This window comes from Nycticebus coucang, chromosome 23 (assembly GCF_027406575.1).
Source record: "Nycticebus coucang isolate mNycCou1 chromosome 23, mNycCou1.pri, whole genome shotgun sequence".
In the NCBI taxonomy this organism is placed as follows: Eukaryota; Metazoa; Chordata; class Mammalia; order Primates; family Lorisidae; genus Nycticebus; species Nycticebus coucang.
In genome coordinates, this window is record NC_069802.1 from 4,893,503 (window position 1) to 4,912,397 (window position 18,895).

General features: G+C 37.4%; 1 protein-coding gene and 1 non-coding gene across 13 annotated transcripts in view; one reads left to right on the forward strand and one right to left on the reverse strand.

Annotated features, from left to right (window-relative positions):
* Nucleotides 1–18,895, forward strand: part of FRYL (FRY like transcription coactivator) — a 267,043-nt gene that overhangs the window by 68,154 nt on the left and 179,994 nt on the right. For all 12 annotated transcript variants that reach the window (XM_053577717.1, XM_053577710.1, XM_053577715.1 and 9 more), the window contains one exon: nucleotides 5,009–5,140. In XM_053577717.1, the coding sequence (XP_053433692.1) occupies nucleotides 5,051–5,140 (90 nt within the window). In that variant the 5' untranslated portion in view covers nucleotides 5,009–5,050. The remainder of the gene's footprint in view (nucleotides 1–5,008; nucleotides 5,141–18,895) is intronic.
* LOC128576164 (small nucleolar RNA U13) lies at nucleotides 269–367 on the reverse strand. The gene has a single exon (XR_008377274.1). It is a non-coding gene; the product is annotated as a small nucleolar RNA U13 (small nucleolar RNA).

Sequence of the window (18,895 nt, forward strand, 5' to 3'; positions counted from 1 at the left end):
GCTCATAATGTTGCAAACTTAGGCAAATGTACATTTTGAAGGAGAGGTGTCCCGTTTTTTCATATTTGCAAAGGAATGACGCCAAAAAGCTTAAGTACCCACTAAAATGTGTGTCCCCAGAGGCAGAGGACTGACTGCATTGTTATCCACTCTGTTATCTCTGATTCTTGACACATAGTTCTGCTGAACAAAATATTTGTTGAATATATCATTTCAATAAACTTTTATGTGTGGTATAGTTACAGTAACGGATTTTTTAAATTAATTTTTTTACTAACGTGCCTATCTCACAAGAAGGTTTGAGAGTGGCACCTCTCAAATGTGAGTGTGAAAATACAGTCATCACACCTAAGAACTAGGAAAGGAATTAGTAATGGGTTTTAGAAGTTAGAGGTGAAGGTGCATTCCAGGTCAATGTTATCACTGGACAGCTTCTACGTTTGTCCAGAGATTTTCTTGTGTTGAAGTATAGATGAGTAGATAGAATGGAGAGAATTTATATGATAAATTTGTGGTTGAATTCCATTTTCCTGTGCCAACGTGAGAATATAATAGGAAAAGTATTCTAAAAACACATGTCCATTCACTATGCATAGGAGAATGTTGTACTACTGTGATCCTGTTTTCATTTGATTCATTGAATGAAACCTTTCTAGAAAACTTCCCCTTCATTTTGTGAATGGAAAATTTGCTGATGATTCTTATTAGATCAAGTAGTATGACAATAACCATTATTCTGGCTAAAAATGTAAAATCAACAAAATGTTGACAAATTTACCTGCAGAGAACATTGCTTTATCAGCAAGAGATTTAGATTTTTGCAGAGAAGCCCAATTATTCTAGTTCAGTATCATTGCACAGCATTTTTAGCAGGCTGCATAATGTGATCTGTGATTACACTCGTCAGTGTAATATACTTTTGTACTCTTCAAAAGTGAAATTTGGGAGAAGGTTAAACAAATAACCAAGGGAAGGTTAAAATGCAAGTTCCTTTTGCAAAAAATTGTAAAAATTGTAGCATTTCTAAAATTAGAGAAAAAACAAAGTACTTAAAAATCGAAGTGTGACAGGACCACTGTTAATTGTTTCACGAATTATCTTTGGTAATTAAAGGAATGACCATAAATTCTTTGATTTTTACTCTCAGACATAGGAGATGTAATTGTTTGCTTCCCGCATTTGATTATTTGTCTGTAGACTTTTCATGTTTCATACAATCTTTTGATAAAAAAATTTTACTACATTTTGTGTGTGTGTGTGTGTGTGTTTTGGGACAGTGCCATGGTTCATTGTAGCTCACAGGAACCCCAAACTCAGGCTCAAGCAATCATCTTGCCTTAGCCTCCCCAAGAGCTGGGACTGCCGGCCCTCACCACAATGCCTGGCTAGTTTTCTATTTTTAGTAGAGATGGGGTCTCACTCTTGCTCAGGCTGGTCTCGAACCTTTGAGCTTAAGCAGCCCACCCACCTGGGCTTCCCAGAGGAGTGCTGGGGTTACAGGCCTGAGCCACCCGGCCTGGCCACATCTTGTTTTTTTTTTTTTTTTTTCTCTATATTATGATATTTGTGGTATCACAGAAACAGTGATCATTTTAAACTCATTTGAAAATTATTGCATCCCCACTCTAAAAAGCCTGTCAGAACATACACATCATTTTGGTTTTTGCATTATTTTAAGAGGCCTTCCAAGACTCCCAAAGTAATTTTAATAGAAGGACAGGAATTGGTCCTCAGAGAGCCCCTATCTTGCAGTACAGTTTCTTGCTTTTGTTGAAATGTGAATTCTTGGTCATCACACTCTTGTATTCAAGTATAATGTAAAATATATTTTGAAGTCAAATGTAGAGGTTTAAGTTAGGATCTTTGAAGACATTTACCCTAATCCTTTTACCCAGTTGGAGAACCCTTTCCATAACCTTATTATATGAAGGTCAGTGTTCCTAACAACTTTTGCCTAAAAACTTAGTGAGCAAGGACTCCAATCCTTTTTTTAGTATTTAATAATTAAATTGTTCTTTGTGTTGAGCTCCAGTTTATTTTGTACCAGCACCATAACTTCATTGTTCCGTCTTCAAATTATCAAGTATTCAAAGCGTACAGACAGGTATTGAATACTGCAGTGAATAAATGCATTTGAGATGCATTTACTCTTAATTTTTGCTTTATTTGCTTGAGGTTATTTCTTATATTAATATAGGAAGAGACACAGATCATGTATCTTAAAATTAAGATAATTAAATTGGTGACTTTTTTGTTATTCTAGAAGTTTTATTCCCAAAAGGAATGAGGTTAGCATATTATCTGAACACCCACTCCACTTTTACTTTCTGGGCTGAAGTGAAACTAGACTCTCCATGGAGGATTTCGTTTGCCTCTAGGTCCTGCCAAGCACCAGAGTTATTACCCATGGAAGCTTCTGGATTATGGCTCCTACTGTAGTGAAAATTCTTGTCCTACAAAGCTTGTGCTGTTTGACTGTTTACAGTTTTCAGTGTTGTCATATACCACTGATGTCCTTGTTTATTTGACTTTTTTCTTCTTAAATAAGAAAAAAAGGCAATGTTCATGTGTAGACCATGACCACATCCAGTTAACTAACCTCTCTGACCTTCACTGTTTCAAAAGTAGTATTATAAGAGTAATAGGAAAAATTACTCTTTTTTACTTACAAAATGTTCTCCAAATAATTCAAGTGAAATAAAAATAAATCCAAAGTTAGTAACATGTATGGAGACACAATGAAAACATGCTTGACATGCAAGAAAACAGATCAAAAAATCCCCAAAAAACCCCCAACACTCCTAGCCCTACCAAAAATGATTATAATCTAAAAGAAAGCCAGAGATGGGTAAGCCAACTATTTCCAGGGTAACCAAAAGATGTATTTGTTTTTATCAAAAGTGAAAAGTTGGAAAACAAGAAAGTTGTATGTCTGCTGAAGAGGTATTAAAAAATTCGGGACAAATATTGGGAATTCATGAAATGTCATAAATCTATGACCATGTGGTTACAAGAAGAGTAAGCACGTGTGAGAAGCATGGCATTAGCATTTGCTGTATCTGCACAGAAAATCTTTGCTTTGAAGACAAAACAAAATGAAACACCTGGACATGGTGGTGCAGTCAGTCCTGTGGGGGGGGTGTTGCAGTATTCCTGAACTGCTTGGTGATCTAATAGTGATGGCTCTTGTGATTCGTCCTAGAAGTTAAAGTGGAAAATTGTTTCAGTCTCATTAAATATTGTTCAATATATTATTGTACCCACAAGATATGACATGCTGTTTGTCACATAAGTATTCTTTGCTTTGAGGGATAAATGATTCTGTTGAGTTAAGAATTATGGCAGAAATATAGGTACCACATTGTTAATAGATTTAGACATATTTGATTGGGCAGCCAAAAATTCTAATGAGTCTGAATTATATTGATTATGAACCAGTGTAAATAACTTAGTGTTTTATTCATATTTATCTTTTTTTTTTTTTTTTTTTTTTTGCAGTTTTTGGCCAGGGCTGGGTTTGAACCCACCACCTCTGGCAATCGGTCCGGCACCCTACTCCTTTGAGCCACAGGCTCCGCCCATATTTACCATATTTTTTACTTTAAATATTTGGCATTAGTTATGATTTAGTTGATTATGCCTGTAAGTAAATGGAATATTATATTTTTCTATCTTGGTTAAACTAATTTCAAATTAAGAGTTTTAAGCACATGGGCGGCGCCTGTGGCTCAGTGAGTAGGGCGCCGGCCCCATATGCCGAGGGTGGCGGGTTCAAACCCAGCCCCGGCCAAACTGCAACAAAAAAATAGCCGGGCGTTGTGGCAGGCGCCTGTGGTCCCAGCTGCTTGGGAGGCTGAGGCGGGAGAATCGCGTAAGCCCAAGAGTTAGAGGTTGCTGTGAGCCGTGTGACGCCACGGCACTCTACCAGAGGGCGGTACAGTGAGACTCTGTCTCTACAAAAAAAAAAAAGAAAAAAAAAAAAGAGTTTTAAGCACAAAATTCATGTTTTAGAGAGGCCTTTCTGTTGGGTTGGGTACTGAATTCATTAAACAGAAAAATTAATAAGAAACTGGTTATGACATAAGAGTAATCTGAGTTTCAGTGCTAGATTTAAGATTTGGCTTATTTAATTGTTAAAAAATTCCAAGACCTTTAATGATAATAAAAGATGGAATGTGCATTATTATTTGTGAATCTTTATTAAAAGACAACTCCCTGTGGTCATTGGTTTTATTTCTAGGAAGCATGAAAGTTCATGTATCACAGATGGTACTTCATGGCCCACGAATCCATCAGAGTTATTATAAGACTTTGAAAAATATGTATACCAAACATTATATGTAGATTGGGTAAATGTTAGGCCTAGTAGATATAGGGACTGTCTATATTTATTTTAGTAAATAATGCATTATTAAATATTGAATATTGACGGCATTGGTGCATTAGTTATTGGTAGTAAAAGCTTTACTTGTCACTACATAGAGGAGAAAGGGATGAAATTATAGATTAAAAGAGATTTTAAAAAAGAGAGATTTAAGAGACACAGTTAGAATTGCCTGTGTGGATTTTGTTTAGATTTGGATTAAAACAAACTGTTAAAAGACACTTATGAGAGAGATGGGAAAATTTTATAACTGTTTGGTAGTTGATATTATAAATAAATCAATATATTATTGAAATAATAATAGTATTGCCTTATGTTGAACAAGTAAATCTTTGTTTTAGAGACACGTACTGATTTATCCCCAGACGAAATGATAGGATATTTGGAATTTGCTTCAGAATAATCCAGAGGGGTGGGGTAGAGGTTGAGGGATGGATGAAAATATAAATAAAGCCTGATTTGCCATGGGTCACGTGTTGAAGCTGGGAATAGTTGTGAAACTATTCTCAATAATTTTGCATTACGTTGAAATTTGAGGCTAGATATGAGTAACACACAAATGTACTTATCCTACTATGTATAAACATACCTAACACGTAAATGTTGTATTTTGTTTTCTTCTAGAGCTGAAGCCATTTATTGGAATCTTGGATGACTAACAGCTAAATGCTTAATTCTCAAAACTACTCAAGAGTCAAAAAGTCAGGATTAGATGATCCAGGTCACCACCAAGAAATTATTGTCTCACGTGATACGGTAGGATTATAGGAAATATCCTAGAGCTAAATAGTGACTGAAGTTGGAAAAGATTTGTAAATGTTATATTTTAGCTAATAGATTCTAATATAACTTCTCAATCCCATAACTGTTATACCAGGAGTTCAAAGTTATAGTAATTAACCAAGGGGCTTAGACATGTCAATGTGTCAACAAGGCTCTATGGCGCTTCCTCCTCAGCTTCCGCTAGTGATGGGCATAGTTTTGTCACTGCAGTGCCATGCTTTCCCCTGTGTGCTGTGTCTCAGGGTGAGTTCTTTGGCTGTTGACATTGAAAGGAGGATAGCTCCCAGGATGTTTCTCAGGGACCAGCACTATAAAGAGAAGAGGTGGGAAGCAGCCTGGGCAGAGGAGCTCGCTGTGCAGGCTCCGCCAAGTTCTGATCAACCCTACAGAGAGTATTGCAGCGGTGTGAGAGTTTATACTTTCCTTCTTCTGATAGTAAGCTTCTTGGGGAGAGAGCTGTGCCTTTGATGGCTTGGTATCTTACAAAGATCATCAGAGAAGCTGCTCAGCAAATACTTGTCGAATGAAGGAAATCCAAGAAAAAGCTCACGCTCTCTCCTATAACATCCAATCCTTTCCCCTTTCCCTCAACCCCTTCCTTTGTGCAGTTGGAAGTGCGGCTTAGAATGGTGAGGTTCACAGAGACACAGACGGTGGCTGTGTGTGTGGTGGACAAGCATGAGGGCGTCTTTGTTTCTGGCTTTGTAGATTAGGAAGACCTGCAGAGGGACCTGCGGGAACCACAAGATGTCGAGAACACGGAATCATCTCCAGGGAGAGAGACACAGGGAGGGAGGAAGCACCTGGAAAGAACATGAAGGGCTAACTTAGGCACATTAAGGCAGATGGTGTATGATCCTGTCTGGTTATTTTTCTGTTTGTGGATAATAGGCTGACCGGATATCGATTGGGAACCTCTTATGCTCAAGGATTAAGAGAGAATCTCCTTCTCTTTTTAAGTCTTTTTTTTCCCTATTAGGTATAGTCCTGCTTTAGGTTCAGGAACTTAAGTCTTTTACTTGATTTCAGTGTGCTTTTCCCCTTTTCTTGCTATAGGAGTCCTTGAGACAGGATTGGTATTAATCCTTAACTCTTTCTCTGAATCTTAACACCGTGTCAATGTTTTACATGTAAAGGACCTTCCATGAATATCTTTGAAGTGAGTGAAATAAAGAACAGTTGACTTCTTAACAGTGTAGTAGAAGAATATGGATTAAAAGCTAAGTAATTCAGAACCAGAGATTTATTCTTTCTGATACAGCCATTTTCTTCCTACTAGATCTATATAGACTATTTTTGCTTCCTGTTTTGAAGTATTATGTAAATCATTTTCTTCATGTTGAATATTGGAAGAATGAGATTGTGCATGTTCCACTAAGTGAATTGGGTTTTAAAAATGATCATGTATCATTCAAAGTTATAAATGTGATTACTTAGGGGGTTTACTACTCTCTATTGTCTTGGTTTTTTCATTTCTTTTTTACTCACCTAGGGCCCCCACCAGAGGGCAGGCAGAGGAAGGGAGAGATGGTATTAATTCCAGCTTCCTAAGTGTTTTGTAGACACCCTTTCATTGGACTGTTTTGTCATGCTGGGTCATTACACTGAAGCAGTAATATCAGTGACTTTTGCTATTTTAGAATATTTAATAGAATGCTCAATTTTTAAAATAATTTCTATAGTATTACTGTGTTACTGAATTTTAAATATTTATAGTTTAAGTTCTCCAACTTTGTTTTTAGTCCCATATATGTTAAATTATCCATTTTTAAATAATTCATGCCAAGATATCTACCACTACCATTGATAAGTATGATTGTTTGTAATAAAGAGTATTTTTTGTGCCTTTAAAAGCATGTTGGAATATTCGTAATACAGCATAAAGTTTTAAAATGATTCCTTTTCATGTTTTGTAAAAGTTGATGTTCCTGAGGTGTGTTAGTGAATTTTCAGAATGATAAGAATTATCTTTTGAATACAAGTTACTGTTTGACACTTTAACTCTGTTTATTTAAATGGAGAGACCAAAGTTAGTTTGTCTTCACATTATATCACAGTGCAGGGTTTTGAAGTGTAAATGTTAAACTGGACGGATGATAAACATTTTATGGTCTCAATATTGCTGTTAACACCCACTGAATATGCACACGTGGGCATTTTGTACATACGTACATAAAAGAAGTGCAGTTTCATGGTGTATAGCTGTTTAGGTTTCTTATCAGTATGAACAGTAAATGTCTTAAAAATCAGCTTCAAAACAGCTGGCAGATGACCTACTGGGGTTTAGCACCACCTAAATTCACGCAGGGTTTCTTTGCTCTTTGCTACCAGTAATAGTGTACCTTAGCTTCTCGTCAAGGAAGTCTGCTTTGGCACCCTCTGCCTGCTTACGGGCCTACAGTAATGTAGAAGACCCTTAAAATGGATTTTCTAAAGAGAGTTGTTCCTCCGATTCTTTTGGGAGATGTGGGTTTGGAGGCTAATATTCAAGAAAGTTCTCCAAGATTACTTAAGATGAGACGTCTTAGTTTGCCTTCTCCAGAGCAAGGTGGAACCCATTTATATCACAGTAATTGCGACAAATACCAACATCAGCAACTAGGTAAAGTAAAAATATATTCCTTTCAATGCTTTAAAAGAAAGTAAAATTATTTTTACAAGTGTGAATTCTAGTGAGCATGAATTGTCATTTTAAAAGTCAAGTTTAAATGTTAAAAAAATGTTTGATAAATTAACTATATAGTTGGCCTAAATTTTTCTGATGATGAACTTTTTGCTTTGAGTTTAGATGGTAAAACAGTTATGCTCTAACTCACAATAAAACCATTAATAAGTTTCATAATTTTGATCTTTAGAAAATCTTTTGATGAATAACTATTATTCACCAAATAAGTATTATTGAAAAGATATTATTATCTATAGGTTATATAAACAAAATAATATGGAGAATTCTATCCGTTGCTATAGAAACCACTTCAATATTGTTTAAAAATAAGTTCCATTGTTTTTTAAAGATGGTGGATATTTGAGGTGAAGGTTATTTTGTATCAAAATTTGTTTGTTTAATCCTACAAAGTTATGATTTAATAAAAAATAATTAAAATAAAGAAAAAGATGGAAAAATTCAAGTTAAAGAAATTCCGATTAAAATACTTTAAATGTTAAAGTGTTCTATATGAATTTTTTAATTTTAGGGAATAAATAGCTGCTAAAATAAATTAATATACTATTTAATATACTATTACTAATATACTATATTACTATTAATATACTATTTATTTAGAGTTTCTGTGACCTTTCTGCAAGTTTGATATAGCTGTTTTCTATGCATATTTTAGTATGCATACATTTTATTTTATTTTATTTATTTATTTAGAGACAGAGTCTCAAATTGCCACCCTTGGTAGAATGCTGGGGCATCATAGCTCACGGCAACCTCAAACTCTTATGCTCAAGTGATTCTCTTGCCTCAGCCACCTGAGTAGCTGGGATTACAATTGCATGCCACAACGACCAGCTGTTTTAATATGCACACATTTTAGGCTTGCACATACACATTTTCGTTAGTAGAGTTTAAGAAAATGAGATTTATTGTCCAAATAGTTATTACTTTTTCATTTAAAAATGTCATAGACATCTTTCTGTCTCCTCTCTGTGCTTTATTGTATGGCTATAACAATCTATTCAATTAATTTCATATTGAGGAACATTCAGAATGACTTTACTTTTTTGTTATAAAAATTATATAATATTCGTGTAAATATCACTATACCTTTGGGTGATTGCCTCTTAGTATAAATTTCTCGATGCATTTACATTTTTGTTTATTATTTCAGATTAATAGAGGGTACAAATGTCAGGTAAAGTCCCTGTGGTAGTGGTGTCCCACACCAGGGGGTGCCATGGGCTCTTACACTGTGAGCAGCAGGTGGGAGCTCCCCAGTCCCCCTTTCTTCTCGAATTGAGTTGGGTTTTTCTCTTGAATGGGTGTGTATTAGTTCACCTCCTGGCTTCATATTAGTATTAAGTATGTTGGATACTTGTTTTTCCATTCTTGGGATACTTTACTAAGAAGCAGCATTTAAATTTTTTAAAAAATTGCTATTTTTGATTGACAAGAATAAATGTACATATTAATGGAATATGTAGTGATATCTTGATAATACACTAGAACCTCCACAGTTGGCTACCTCCCTACATTGACCACCTCCTTAAGTTGGCCTGATTTTCATAGACGGGATGGCCATGTGTGTGCGTGTCTGTTCAAGAGGCCTAGTTCCTTATACTGACCACCACCATATGTGGCCCAGTGTGGGTGGTCAGCTTACAGAGGTCCCACTGTATTTGTCTGTAGTGATCAGATGAGGCTAATTAGCATACCCATCTTAGAAATTTATCATTTCTTTGTGTTGGAAGCATTCAGTATCCTCCTAACTATTTGAGACTATAATACAGTCATCCTGCCATGGTATGGAATACTAAAACTCATTCTGCTTACCTAGTTGCAACTTTATATATTTTTTTAAACAAATCTGTTCCTAACCCTTCTTCTCCCTGCCCTTCCTAACCTCTCATATCCTGTTTGACTGCATTTTAAAAATTTGATAGACCATGCTAAGTTACCTTTAAAACCTTTCTCAATTTAGGTTCCCCAGGGCAGGACCTGAGAGTTCCTATCACTTTACATTCTCTGTAATGCCGTTTCCTGCCAGTTTAAAAAAGTGGCACGTTTATGAGAAACCATACTTTCTCTTTTAAAAATACTAATTATGTAACAAAAGGAGATTTTACATTTTAACAAGAAATGCATATTGATCTATAGTATACTGGAATTAGAAGTCTTTAGTTTTTTATGCTCTCCACTCATTTGGGTCAGAGAAATGGGGATGAGGCCCTGACAGGTTGATGCCTCGTAGTTTCGGTTAATGTCTGTGAATCTCCAGTCCTTGGTTTTGGGTTTGGCAGTATAAATGCTGAAGGGGAAACGTGAGTATGTGCAGTTTCCTAAGATGCAAATATTTTCCTTTTCACATTTATTCTTGGGTCATTTAGTTTTTTTGTTTTGTTTTTTTAATTAATTAATTTATTTTTATTGTTAAATCATAGCTGTGTGCATTAGTGCAATCAAGGGGTACAATGTGCTGGTTTCATATACAATCTGAAACATTCTCATCAAACTGTTCAATGTAGCCTTCATGGCATTTTCTTAGTTACTGTATGTAGGCATTTGTATTCTGCATTTAGTAAGTTTCGCCTGTACCCATTCTAAGATGCACCATAGATGAGGCCCCACCCATTACCCTCCCTCTACCCTGACATCCCCCCTCCCTTCCCCTCCCTTGGCCCTTTCCCCATAGTATTGTGCGATAGCTGAGTTATAGCCTTCACGTGAAAGCTATAATTTAGCTTCATAGTAGGGCTGAGTACATTGGATACTTTTTCTTCCATTCCTGAGATACTTTGCTAAGAAGAATATGTTTCAGCTCCATCCATGTAAACATGAAAGAGGTAAAGTCTCTATCTTTCTTTAAAGCTGCATAATATTCCATGGTATACATGTACCACAATTTGCTAGTCCATTCGTGGGTCGATGGGCACTTGGGCTTCTTCCACTTAGCAATTATGAATTGGGCTGCAATAAACATTCTGGTACAGATGTCTTTGTTATATTGTGATTTTTGGTCTTCTGGGTATAAACCTAGTAAAGGAATTCTAGGATCGAATGGCAGGTCTATTTTTAGGTCTCTAAGTATTCTCCAAACATCCTTCCAGAAGGAACGTATTAGCGTGCATTCCCACCAGCAGTGTAGAAGTGTGCCCTTTTCTCCACATGGGTCATTTAGTTTTTTTCACTGCGTCACAGCCTATGTGGTTGGTCTTGGTAAATATCTGCAAATAAGCATTTCCATAGTATGCGGCTTTTTTAACTAATCATGGTCAAAACACAGCAAAACTATGGAATACTAAAGAATTGACATCTTGAAATTTCTGAGATTGTGGGTTCTTTGTGGAATAACTCTTGCTCAAGTTTTCTCTTCAAAAATAAAATTCAATGCAGAGTTAGGTAAGGGAGCAAAGGAAAAAAACTAAAATTCAACTTTAGGTAATGATTATTAAGGTTAATTCAAAGAACTTCTTTGGTATTTATATGGAGAGATTTTGTTTTAAAGTCTGGTTTTTAAGTTTCTATGTAGATGATCAAAGTCCTTCTTCTCAATCTCAAGATTTGACACTAAATTTGTAGTGTCGGTAGGAATAGAACCTATGTGGTTTGCACCAATCTACACATTAGGTTACTTGCAGCTCAGCCTAAGTGAATTTTCCTGTTTACTGGAAGTTCTGGAATGAAGAACTAATGTGGTGGTTTAGCCAGAAGTCATAAAAATATGACTGATGCCGTTCACTTAAGGTGTGATATAGTCTCGTTCATTTAGCAAGAGGAGAAGTTGAGGGTGTGGAGAAATTTCATGTCAATAATGTGAAAAAGGAGCTATTCTTTTAGAGAAAAAACTGGTGTATAATTTCGTAGCTTTGCACTTGAACCAGTGGTCTTCGAGTTCTCTGATTATTACTTTAATACTTAAAAAGTGAATTCTCAGACACATTAGATAAGATCATAATATAGGGGTGGCACCTGTGGCTCAGTGGTTAGGGTGCCGGCCCCATATACTGAGGGTGGCAGGTTCAAACCTGGCCCTGGCCAGCTAAAACAAAACAAAACAAACAAACAAAAAAAGCCAGGCTTTTTGGTGGGCACCTGTATTCCTAGCTTCTTGGGAGACTGAGACAAGAGAATCGCTTAAGCCCAACAGTTAGAGGTTGCTGTGAGCTCTGATGCCACCGGACTCTACTAAGGGCAACAAAGTGAGGCTATGTCTCAAAAAAAAAAAAAAAAAAAGATCGTAATTTGGATTGATAATTGTACTTTTGTGGGTGGATCAATTGAGAATAGGTCCAGCTATAATATGTAGAAATCTACCTGCTACTTTTAATTATAGAATTATTTAAAGATGTTTATGATTTCTTTAATAAAAATATGTGCAGAATTGAGGTATTTGCAGCAGGTTGATAGTTTGAAGATCATTTTTCTGTCTTGATACTTTTTTATTTTTTAACTTTAACTGTTGAATAGCCTAATATTTAAAAATTTTTCTATAAATTCTCAAACCCACTGGGTTTACCAGCATCTTCTATTTCTCTGTGAAAGGCCTATAGTGCACTACACAGTGTTGAAATCACCTGCCACCATTTTTTTTTTTTTTTTTTTTAATTCAGAGCCTCACTTTGCTGCCCTCAGTAGAGTGCCCTTGTGTCATAGCTCACAGCAACCTTCAACTCTTGGGCTCAAGCTATTCTCTTGTCTCAGGCTCCCAAGTAGCTGGGACTACAGGCACCCACTGCAACGCCTGGCTATTTTTGTTGTTGTTGTTTAGCAGGGTCTGGCTGGGTTTGAACCCACCATCCCTGGTTGCATGTGGCCGGTGCACTAACCACTAAGCTATGGGCACCCAGCCCCCGTCACCCTTTCTGCTGCCAACAGGCTGAGTTGTAGACTTGCTAAATATTGATCGTATTTTTAACCAAACCTGTTTATGCAAATTATACTTCTTGTTCTGACTATGTAATTTAATTAGATATTACATTATTCAGTAGAGTATGAGATTGAAAAGAGAGAGTTGTTTCAGTGTAAATAAAATTGAGTGCTTTGGTTAGATTCCATAAATATGAATTCCTAAAACAATTTTGTGTTTGAATTACACATAGGCCAGGGAAGTATACAAAACTGGAAGAATTTTGCCCTTGGGGTACCTTCAATGTCTCTTGCGATTTTAAAGAAGTTGGTACTGGAAATTGTAGCTAAAGCACATGGGTTTGGTTTTAGGCAAGAAGGGCAGTGGTGGACTTAGGAAATCTACCAGGCGTGACAAGTCTTTGGCACTACATCAGAAGGCTGGTGAAGGCACATACATTTTATATTTTAAAATAAAACCTTTAATAGATTTCTTGATCCCCCCGCCCCAGTTCCTACTTTAATGGAGTTTTAAAATGACATTTGCCAACAGTTATAATTTACAACAAAGGGACTCTATTGTACATAGCTGTAAAATGTTGCAATTTAAAGAAGTAAATCCTTCATTTGCTGGTTTGATTTCACTGGTGGGTATTTTATGCTCCAATTCTAACATCCATAAAAGTTTGTGGGAAGAAAATGCTCTTTACTAATTCAGATGTCCTACAAGGTTTTCTGACTATGGAAGAACACTAAATGATAGCTAATACAGTCATGAGTCAGATCTTAAAAATGAGGCTGTGTGTCTTTCCATAAACTTCTGATGTTTCAGTTACAAAGCCCTTCTGTCTCCGGGATTATTTTGGATTATTTTTACTTATCAGAATTCTGATATGTTGTTTAGAATGTTGTTCATTCTGTTTGGAGTGAAGAATAAGTGTTAATGTGACAAAAACTATAACTTTTTTTTTTATATATATAATTAACCAAGAACAGAAACAATGATACATTAACTAGAAGAAGTTATATGTCATCTTTAAAGATGAAAGAAACATATGAGCACCTTCTAGATTCTGGGCAATGTTACCTTGTTTTATTTTACCAATAATTGAAATGGTCTCATTTGTTTTACCCATTTAGTATATATTCCCCCTGCCCCCAATAGAATATAAACTAAATATAAACTTTGTTTGCTGTGTTTCAGGGCCTGGGCCATAATAGTTGCTGAATAAATGATGATACCCCTGTGAAACAGGTAGTTGATGGAGGCTTATTCGACTCCTAAGTGGTATAGCCACACTGTTGTTTTAAAGCCAGCCACCTGCTGCTCCAACCCTGTTTCATTGTAGTGTTGTTTGATGTTTTTGAATCTTTATGTAGAAAACAGTTTTTGAAAGACTGTTGTATCTGCTGGGTGTGAATGCCTGTTGTCCCAGCTACCTGGGAGGCAGAGGGTGGTGGATTGCTTGAGCCCAGGAGTGTGAGGCTGCAATGTGCAATGAAGGCGCCTGTGAAATAGCCTTTGCACTCCAGCCTGGGCAATGTAGCAAGACCCCGTCTTAAAAAAAAAAAAAAGACCCTATATATCTATACAGTGTAATTGTTCCATTAATGAACATGTAGTTTTTAGTTGAGTTGAGGTATATTTCAGCAGGAAAAAACTTTAATTTCAGTACATATTAAGCATTACTCTTTGAGATCCTGTCTTTCATTTAATAAACAGTTGTTAATTATTTTTATAACAGTCTAGTAAGATAAACTGATTACTTAATAACTGTTTCATATGACTTTTACAAAACAATTTAGAGGTTGACATATTGAGGTATAGTTTCCATTTCAGTACAAAGTGTCAGTGACCCCATGGGATATAAGTGTTTAAATAGAATACTGTTACACTTCCCCTGAGGTGTTCAGTGCAAGTGGCTAGCAGGGAGAAATCAGTGTAGCACTTGTTGCAAACTTCCAAGTGCCCTTGCAAGCTCCCATCTGTAAACATTTGCCTAGTAAAGAATGTGGGGGGGTGGGAAGGAGGGAGGGATGCTCACTGTTACTAACTCGATTTCCTTTGTACTTATCCTTTGTACTGTGTAAGTGATCTTCACAGATTTGTTTTTGCAGAACCCTTGTTGTAAGTGGTTAAATTGTCTATCCAGTACAGCATGTTTTTGTTTGGCACTCCTAATATTGGGTCGGGGAACAGCATGGCAGGCCACTTTTCTTTTTAGAAGTGGAAAAGAAGGGAGTAAAGAGAGACTTAAGTCTTTACTGAAGACCAGACCATTCAATAGGGGTTTTAAAGAAGGTCCCGGGAGAAAATTGAGATGCGATTTCCTTCTGATACTTTAAATGTTTGTGGTGCTGACAAGCGGAAGGAGAGGTGGAATCTTTCTGAATTCTGACATGATATAAAAGATGCTGGGCGGGCATGGCAGTGTCTTGGAAGAACCTGAGTCCCAAACAATAATCTGCTATGGAACCTCCACCCTGCGCAGATGTTACCTCGCACTCACTGTGTAAGTGTGTGAAGGAGTTCAGGGTTTAGAAGCATTGGGCTTCCAGAGTGTCGTGATGTAAAGCAGGTTCCCTTATGTAAGAAGGGCTTTGGAGTGTTTTTCAGGCTGTAATCCTTGGAGGATGTGGGAGAAGCCTTACTGGAGTGCTGTGTTCATGCCATCTCTGGATCTTGTGAGAATTCTTGTGATAAAGGAGGGATACTGGGAAGAACTACAGGCATGATGGGAAACAGACAAGCAGAAAATGTTGAGAAAGGAATGGAGTGAGGCTTTGATCCAGGTTAAACTGAGCTCCACCAGGAACTGGGTATGTGTCCTTAGTCCCTCTAGTCCAGTTAACCTGAAGATACCAGTTTGAATATCTTCTTTCTGGATTTGTTTTGAAGATTACAAAAATTGTCAATGAAATGGATATATCATTCAATAAATTGGTGGCTATTGTTATTATAAAAAACGTTTGGATTTTTGTTTCAGAAAGTAGATAAATCAAATTAGAAATTTAACCTTGGAGCATTCCATCATAGAAAATATTCCAGGAATCTGAATCTAGGTCTGTTAATTATGGATAATTCCTAAAAATTTTAGTTCTCATCTTATGGCTGTAGGGTAGCTAGTGGGAACTCTTCTCTTGGGCGATTCCTCCTTTGCCCACAGGGGGCGCTCTTCCAGTACATAGCTCCTGCCAAATCATGTGGTTCGAGTAGCGAGGCATTTTGGAAGTTAGTGCAATGGTACTGCTTTGGCAGTTTCTCTTGGCTTTTTTATTTTTGAGATAGAGTCTCATTTTGTTGCCCTCGGTAGATAGAGTGCTGTGCTGTCATAGCTCATGGCAACCTCAAACTCTTGGGCTCAAGCGATTCTCTTTCCTCAGCCTCCCGAGTAGCAGAGACTATGGGCACCTGCTACAATGCCTGGCTATTTTTAGAGACCAGGTCTGACTCTGGCTCAGGCTGGTCTTGAACTCCTGAGCTTAGGTGATCCACCCACCTTGGCCTCCCAGAGTGCTGGTATTACAGGTGTGAGCCACTGTGCCTGGCCTTTTTTTTTTAAAGACAGAGTCTTGATCTGTCACCCAGTTTACAAGTGCCTTAGTGTCAGCCTAACTCACAGCAACTTCAAACTCCTAGTTCAAGTAAGGCTCCTTCTTCAGCCTCCTGAGTAGCTGGGACTACAAGAGCCTGCCACCATGCCTGGCTAATTTTTCTATTTTTAGTAGAGGTGGGGGTCTGTCTCTTGCTCAGGCTGATCTCAAACTCTTGAGCTCCAAGGGATCTTCCTTCCTCAGCCTCCTAGAGTGCTAGAATTACAGGTATGAGGCACTGTGCCCGGCCTCTCTTGGTTGTTTTTATAATTAGCCTAATTCATTTCTTAAGAAGGAGATTTTCAGATTGTCTCCTCCAGTTACCTAATGTGAATTTATTTTTTTGTATCTTTTAAAATTTTTAATTAAAATCATAACTTTATACATTTATGGGTATAATGCAATGATTTGATATACAATGTAGAATGCTTAAATCAAACTAACATAGCCATCACCTCACTTATTTTTGTGGTAAGGCATTTAAAATTTACTCTTAGTTATTTTGAAATAGACCCTTGCACTATGCACATTAGGTGAGATCCCCCCAAATGCCCTCCTTCCTCTCACCTGATGTGAACTTTTTAAAAAATTTGGGCAGTTAAGTGTAGTTAGGGTTAGGGTCTTTATTTCTTTGGCTCGTGGGAAACTTAGGGTAATTGAGCTAAAGGTACACGTCTCTCCCTCCTTCAGGGCCTTGGAGTAGCTCCTTCTCCGTCCCACTTAACTCTGCAGTTCTCTGCTCCCAGGACTGATGTTTATGTAGTTATGTACCGGGATGATAAAGGTTATAAATCCTCACAATCCCTCCTGACAGGAGATGTTTAGCCGCCACCCTGAGTCTTTTCTCCCGATTGCTCCTGGTGCTTCAGTCCCTGCCTCCCGCCCCAGAAGCCTAGAGGACCACCCTCGGCTTCCTCGGCTACACGGGCAGTCCCAGGCACTCCAGATCCCTCTGCGGCTGGGCCTGCCCCCGTTGTTCAGTTACCACACCTTCCTGCTAGCCCCCTATTTCGATGAGCACCCGTGCTGCTTCATCACATAAGAAGCAAGAGGAAAGAGGTATTGAAGCTAAGGTAAAATAATTTAAACAAAAGGGGACAGGAAAAGTACATAACTAGGTGAATATCAGGTAATACACTGAAATATTAAAGGTGTGAAAGGAATAGTAAGACAATTCAAATGTCTGTCAGAAGATACTAAGGAAAATAATAAAGATGGCATTAAAAGAGAATAGTAAAATAAGATGAGTCAAGTTTAAAATGTAATTAAAGGAATATACTATAATGGAAAGGTTAAAGAAAAAGTGTTATAAAGGGAATTCAGGAAGCAATATATAGTCCAACGGTTAATGCCAAGTGCAAATGGTGGCCTTTGGATTGAGAGGCTGTAGCTATGTACAGGCACAGCTTCCAGTTCTAGGGACTTCCTGAAACTGAACTTCTGCAAGGGAGTGCAAGTGTCTCGTGCGTCTCTCCTTGGGGTTAATAGTCTTCCTCACCCCCTAACCCCAGGTAATTTTGGTCTGCTGTCAGAACTCTAACTCACCGTCTGCTAGCTCCCATCATTCCACTTAGTGTGAAAGTATTGTTTCTTTTACCAGCTTGTAGGTTATTTGAGGACCAAGTTGGTTTGGTTTATGTGCATAGTCCCAAGCTTAGACCACTGGCAGGCACCTGTTAAGCAGTTCGTAAATGTTTGTTGAACAAATGTTTGAGTCCTCTGTCCTTTAGTGCTTGTCTTTTATGTACCAAAGCAAGTTTTTACTGGTTAACAGGAGCTGTTGTCAATTACCGTATTTAAACCACTGCAGAATCCAGCACATTGCTAGATGTGGTTCCCAGTTTCAAAATGAAAAACAACCCAAACCCCACCTCAAATTGAGCAAACAGTGATGTAGACAGAACAAAACCTGTAGACAGAACAAAACCTTTTCTGTGAAGGGCCATTGAGTAAATATTTGAGGCTTTGCAGGCCACAGGCCTTTGTCACAAGTACTCGGATCTGGGTTTGTCGAGCGAAAGCATCCATGAAGCATATGTGAATGAACGTGGCTGTTTTCCAGTAAGGCTTTATTTACAAAATTGACACGGGCCAGTTTCCAACACTTAAGCTAGAATATAGAGAAGAATGTTACTAACATCAGGGATTACATACAGGTAAATATGGTAAATAGAGAATGGAAGCTTTGAAGAGGGGTCCCATACTGGTTATATTTACTATTAACTCTTGGAATAGTGTTTTATCTGTCATGGGTGCTTAATAAATATTCATTTATTTGGGACCCAACTATGTCACTCATCCTCTCTGGAGATTGGTTGTCTTGAAAAATTTAAGAGATTATGTTTAGTTGAAGTCTTTCTAGTTAGAAAAACAATCTGATTCCGTGAGTGTTTTGGGAAGTACAGATAGTTTATTCTTTAAAGATAACAATTTGTTGGCGTGCCACATTTCTTGGGTGACCCCAGTATCCTGATGGGGAGTTCTGAAGTCATTTTGTTCTGTGGAACTTTCCACAGTGAAACTCACTGTTCTCTAGGCTGTATCTCTTCCTAGTCTACTTGATGAAGGAACTTTTAAAACCTCTGAAAAGTTCTGTATAAGGAATACAGAAAGTTTGTCTTTGT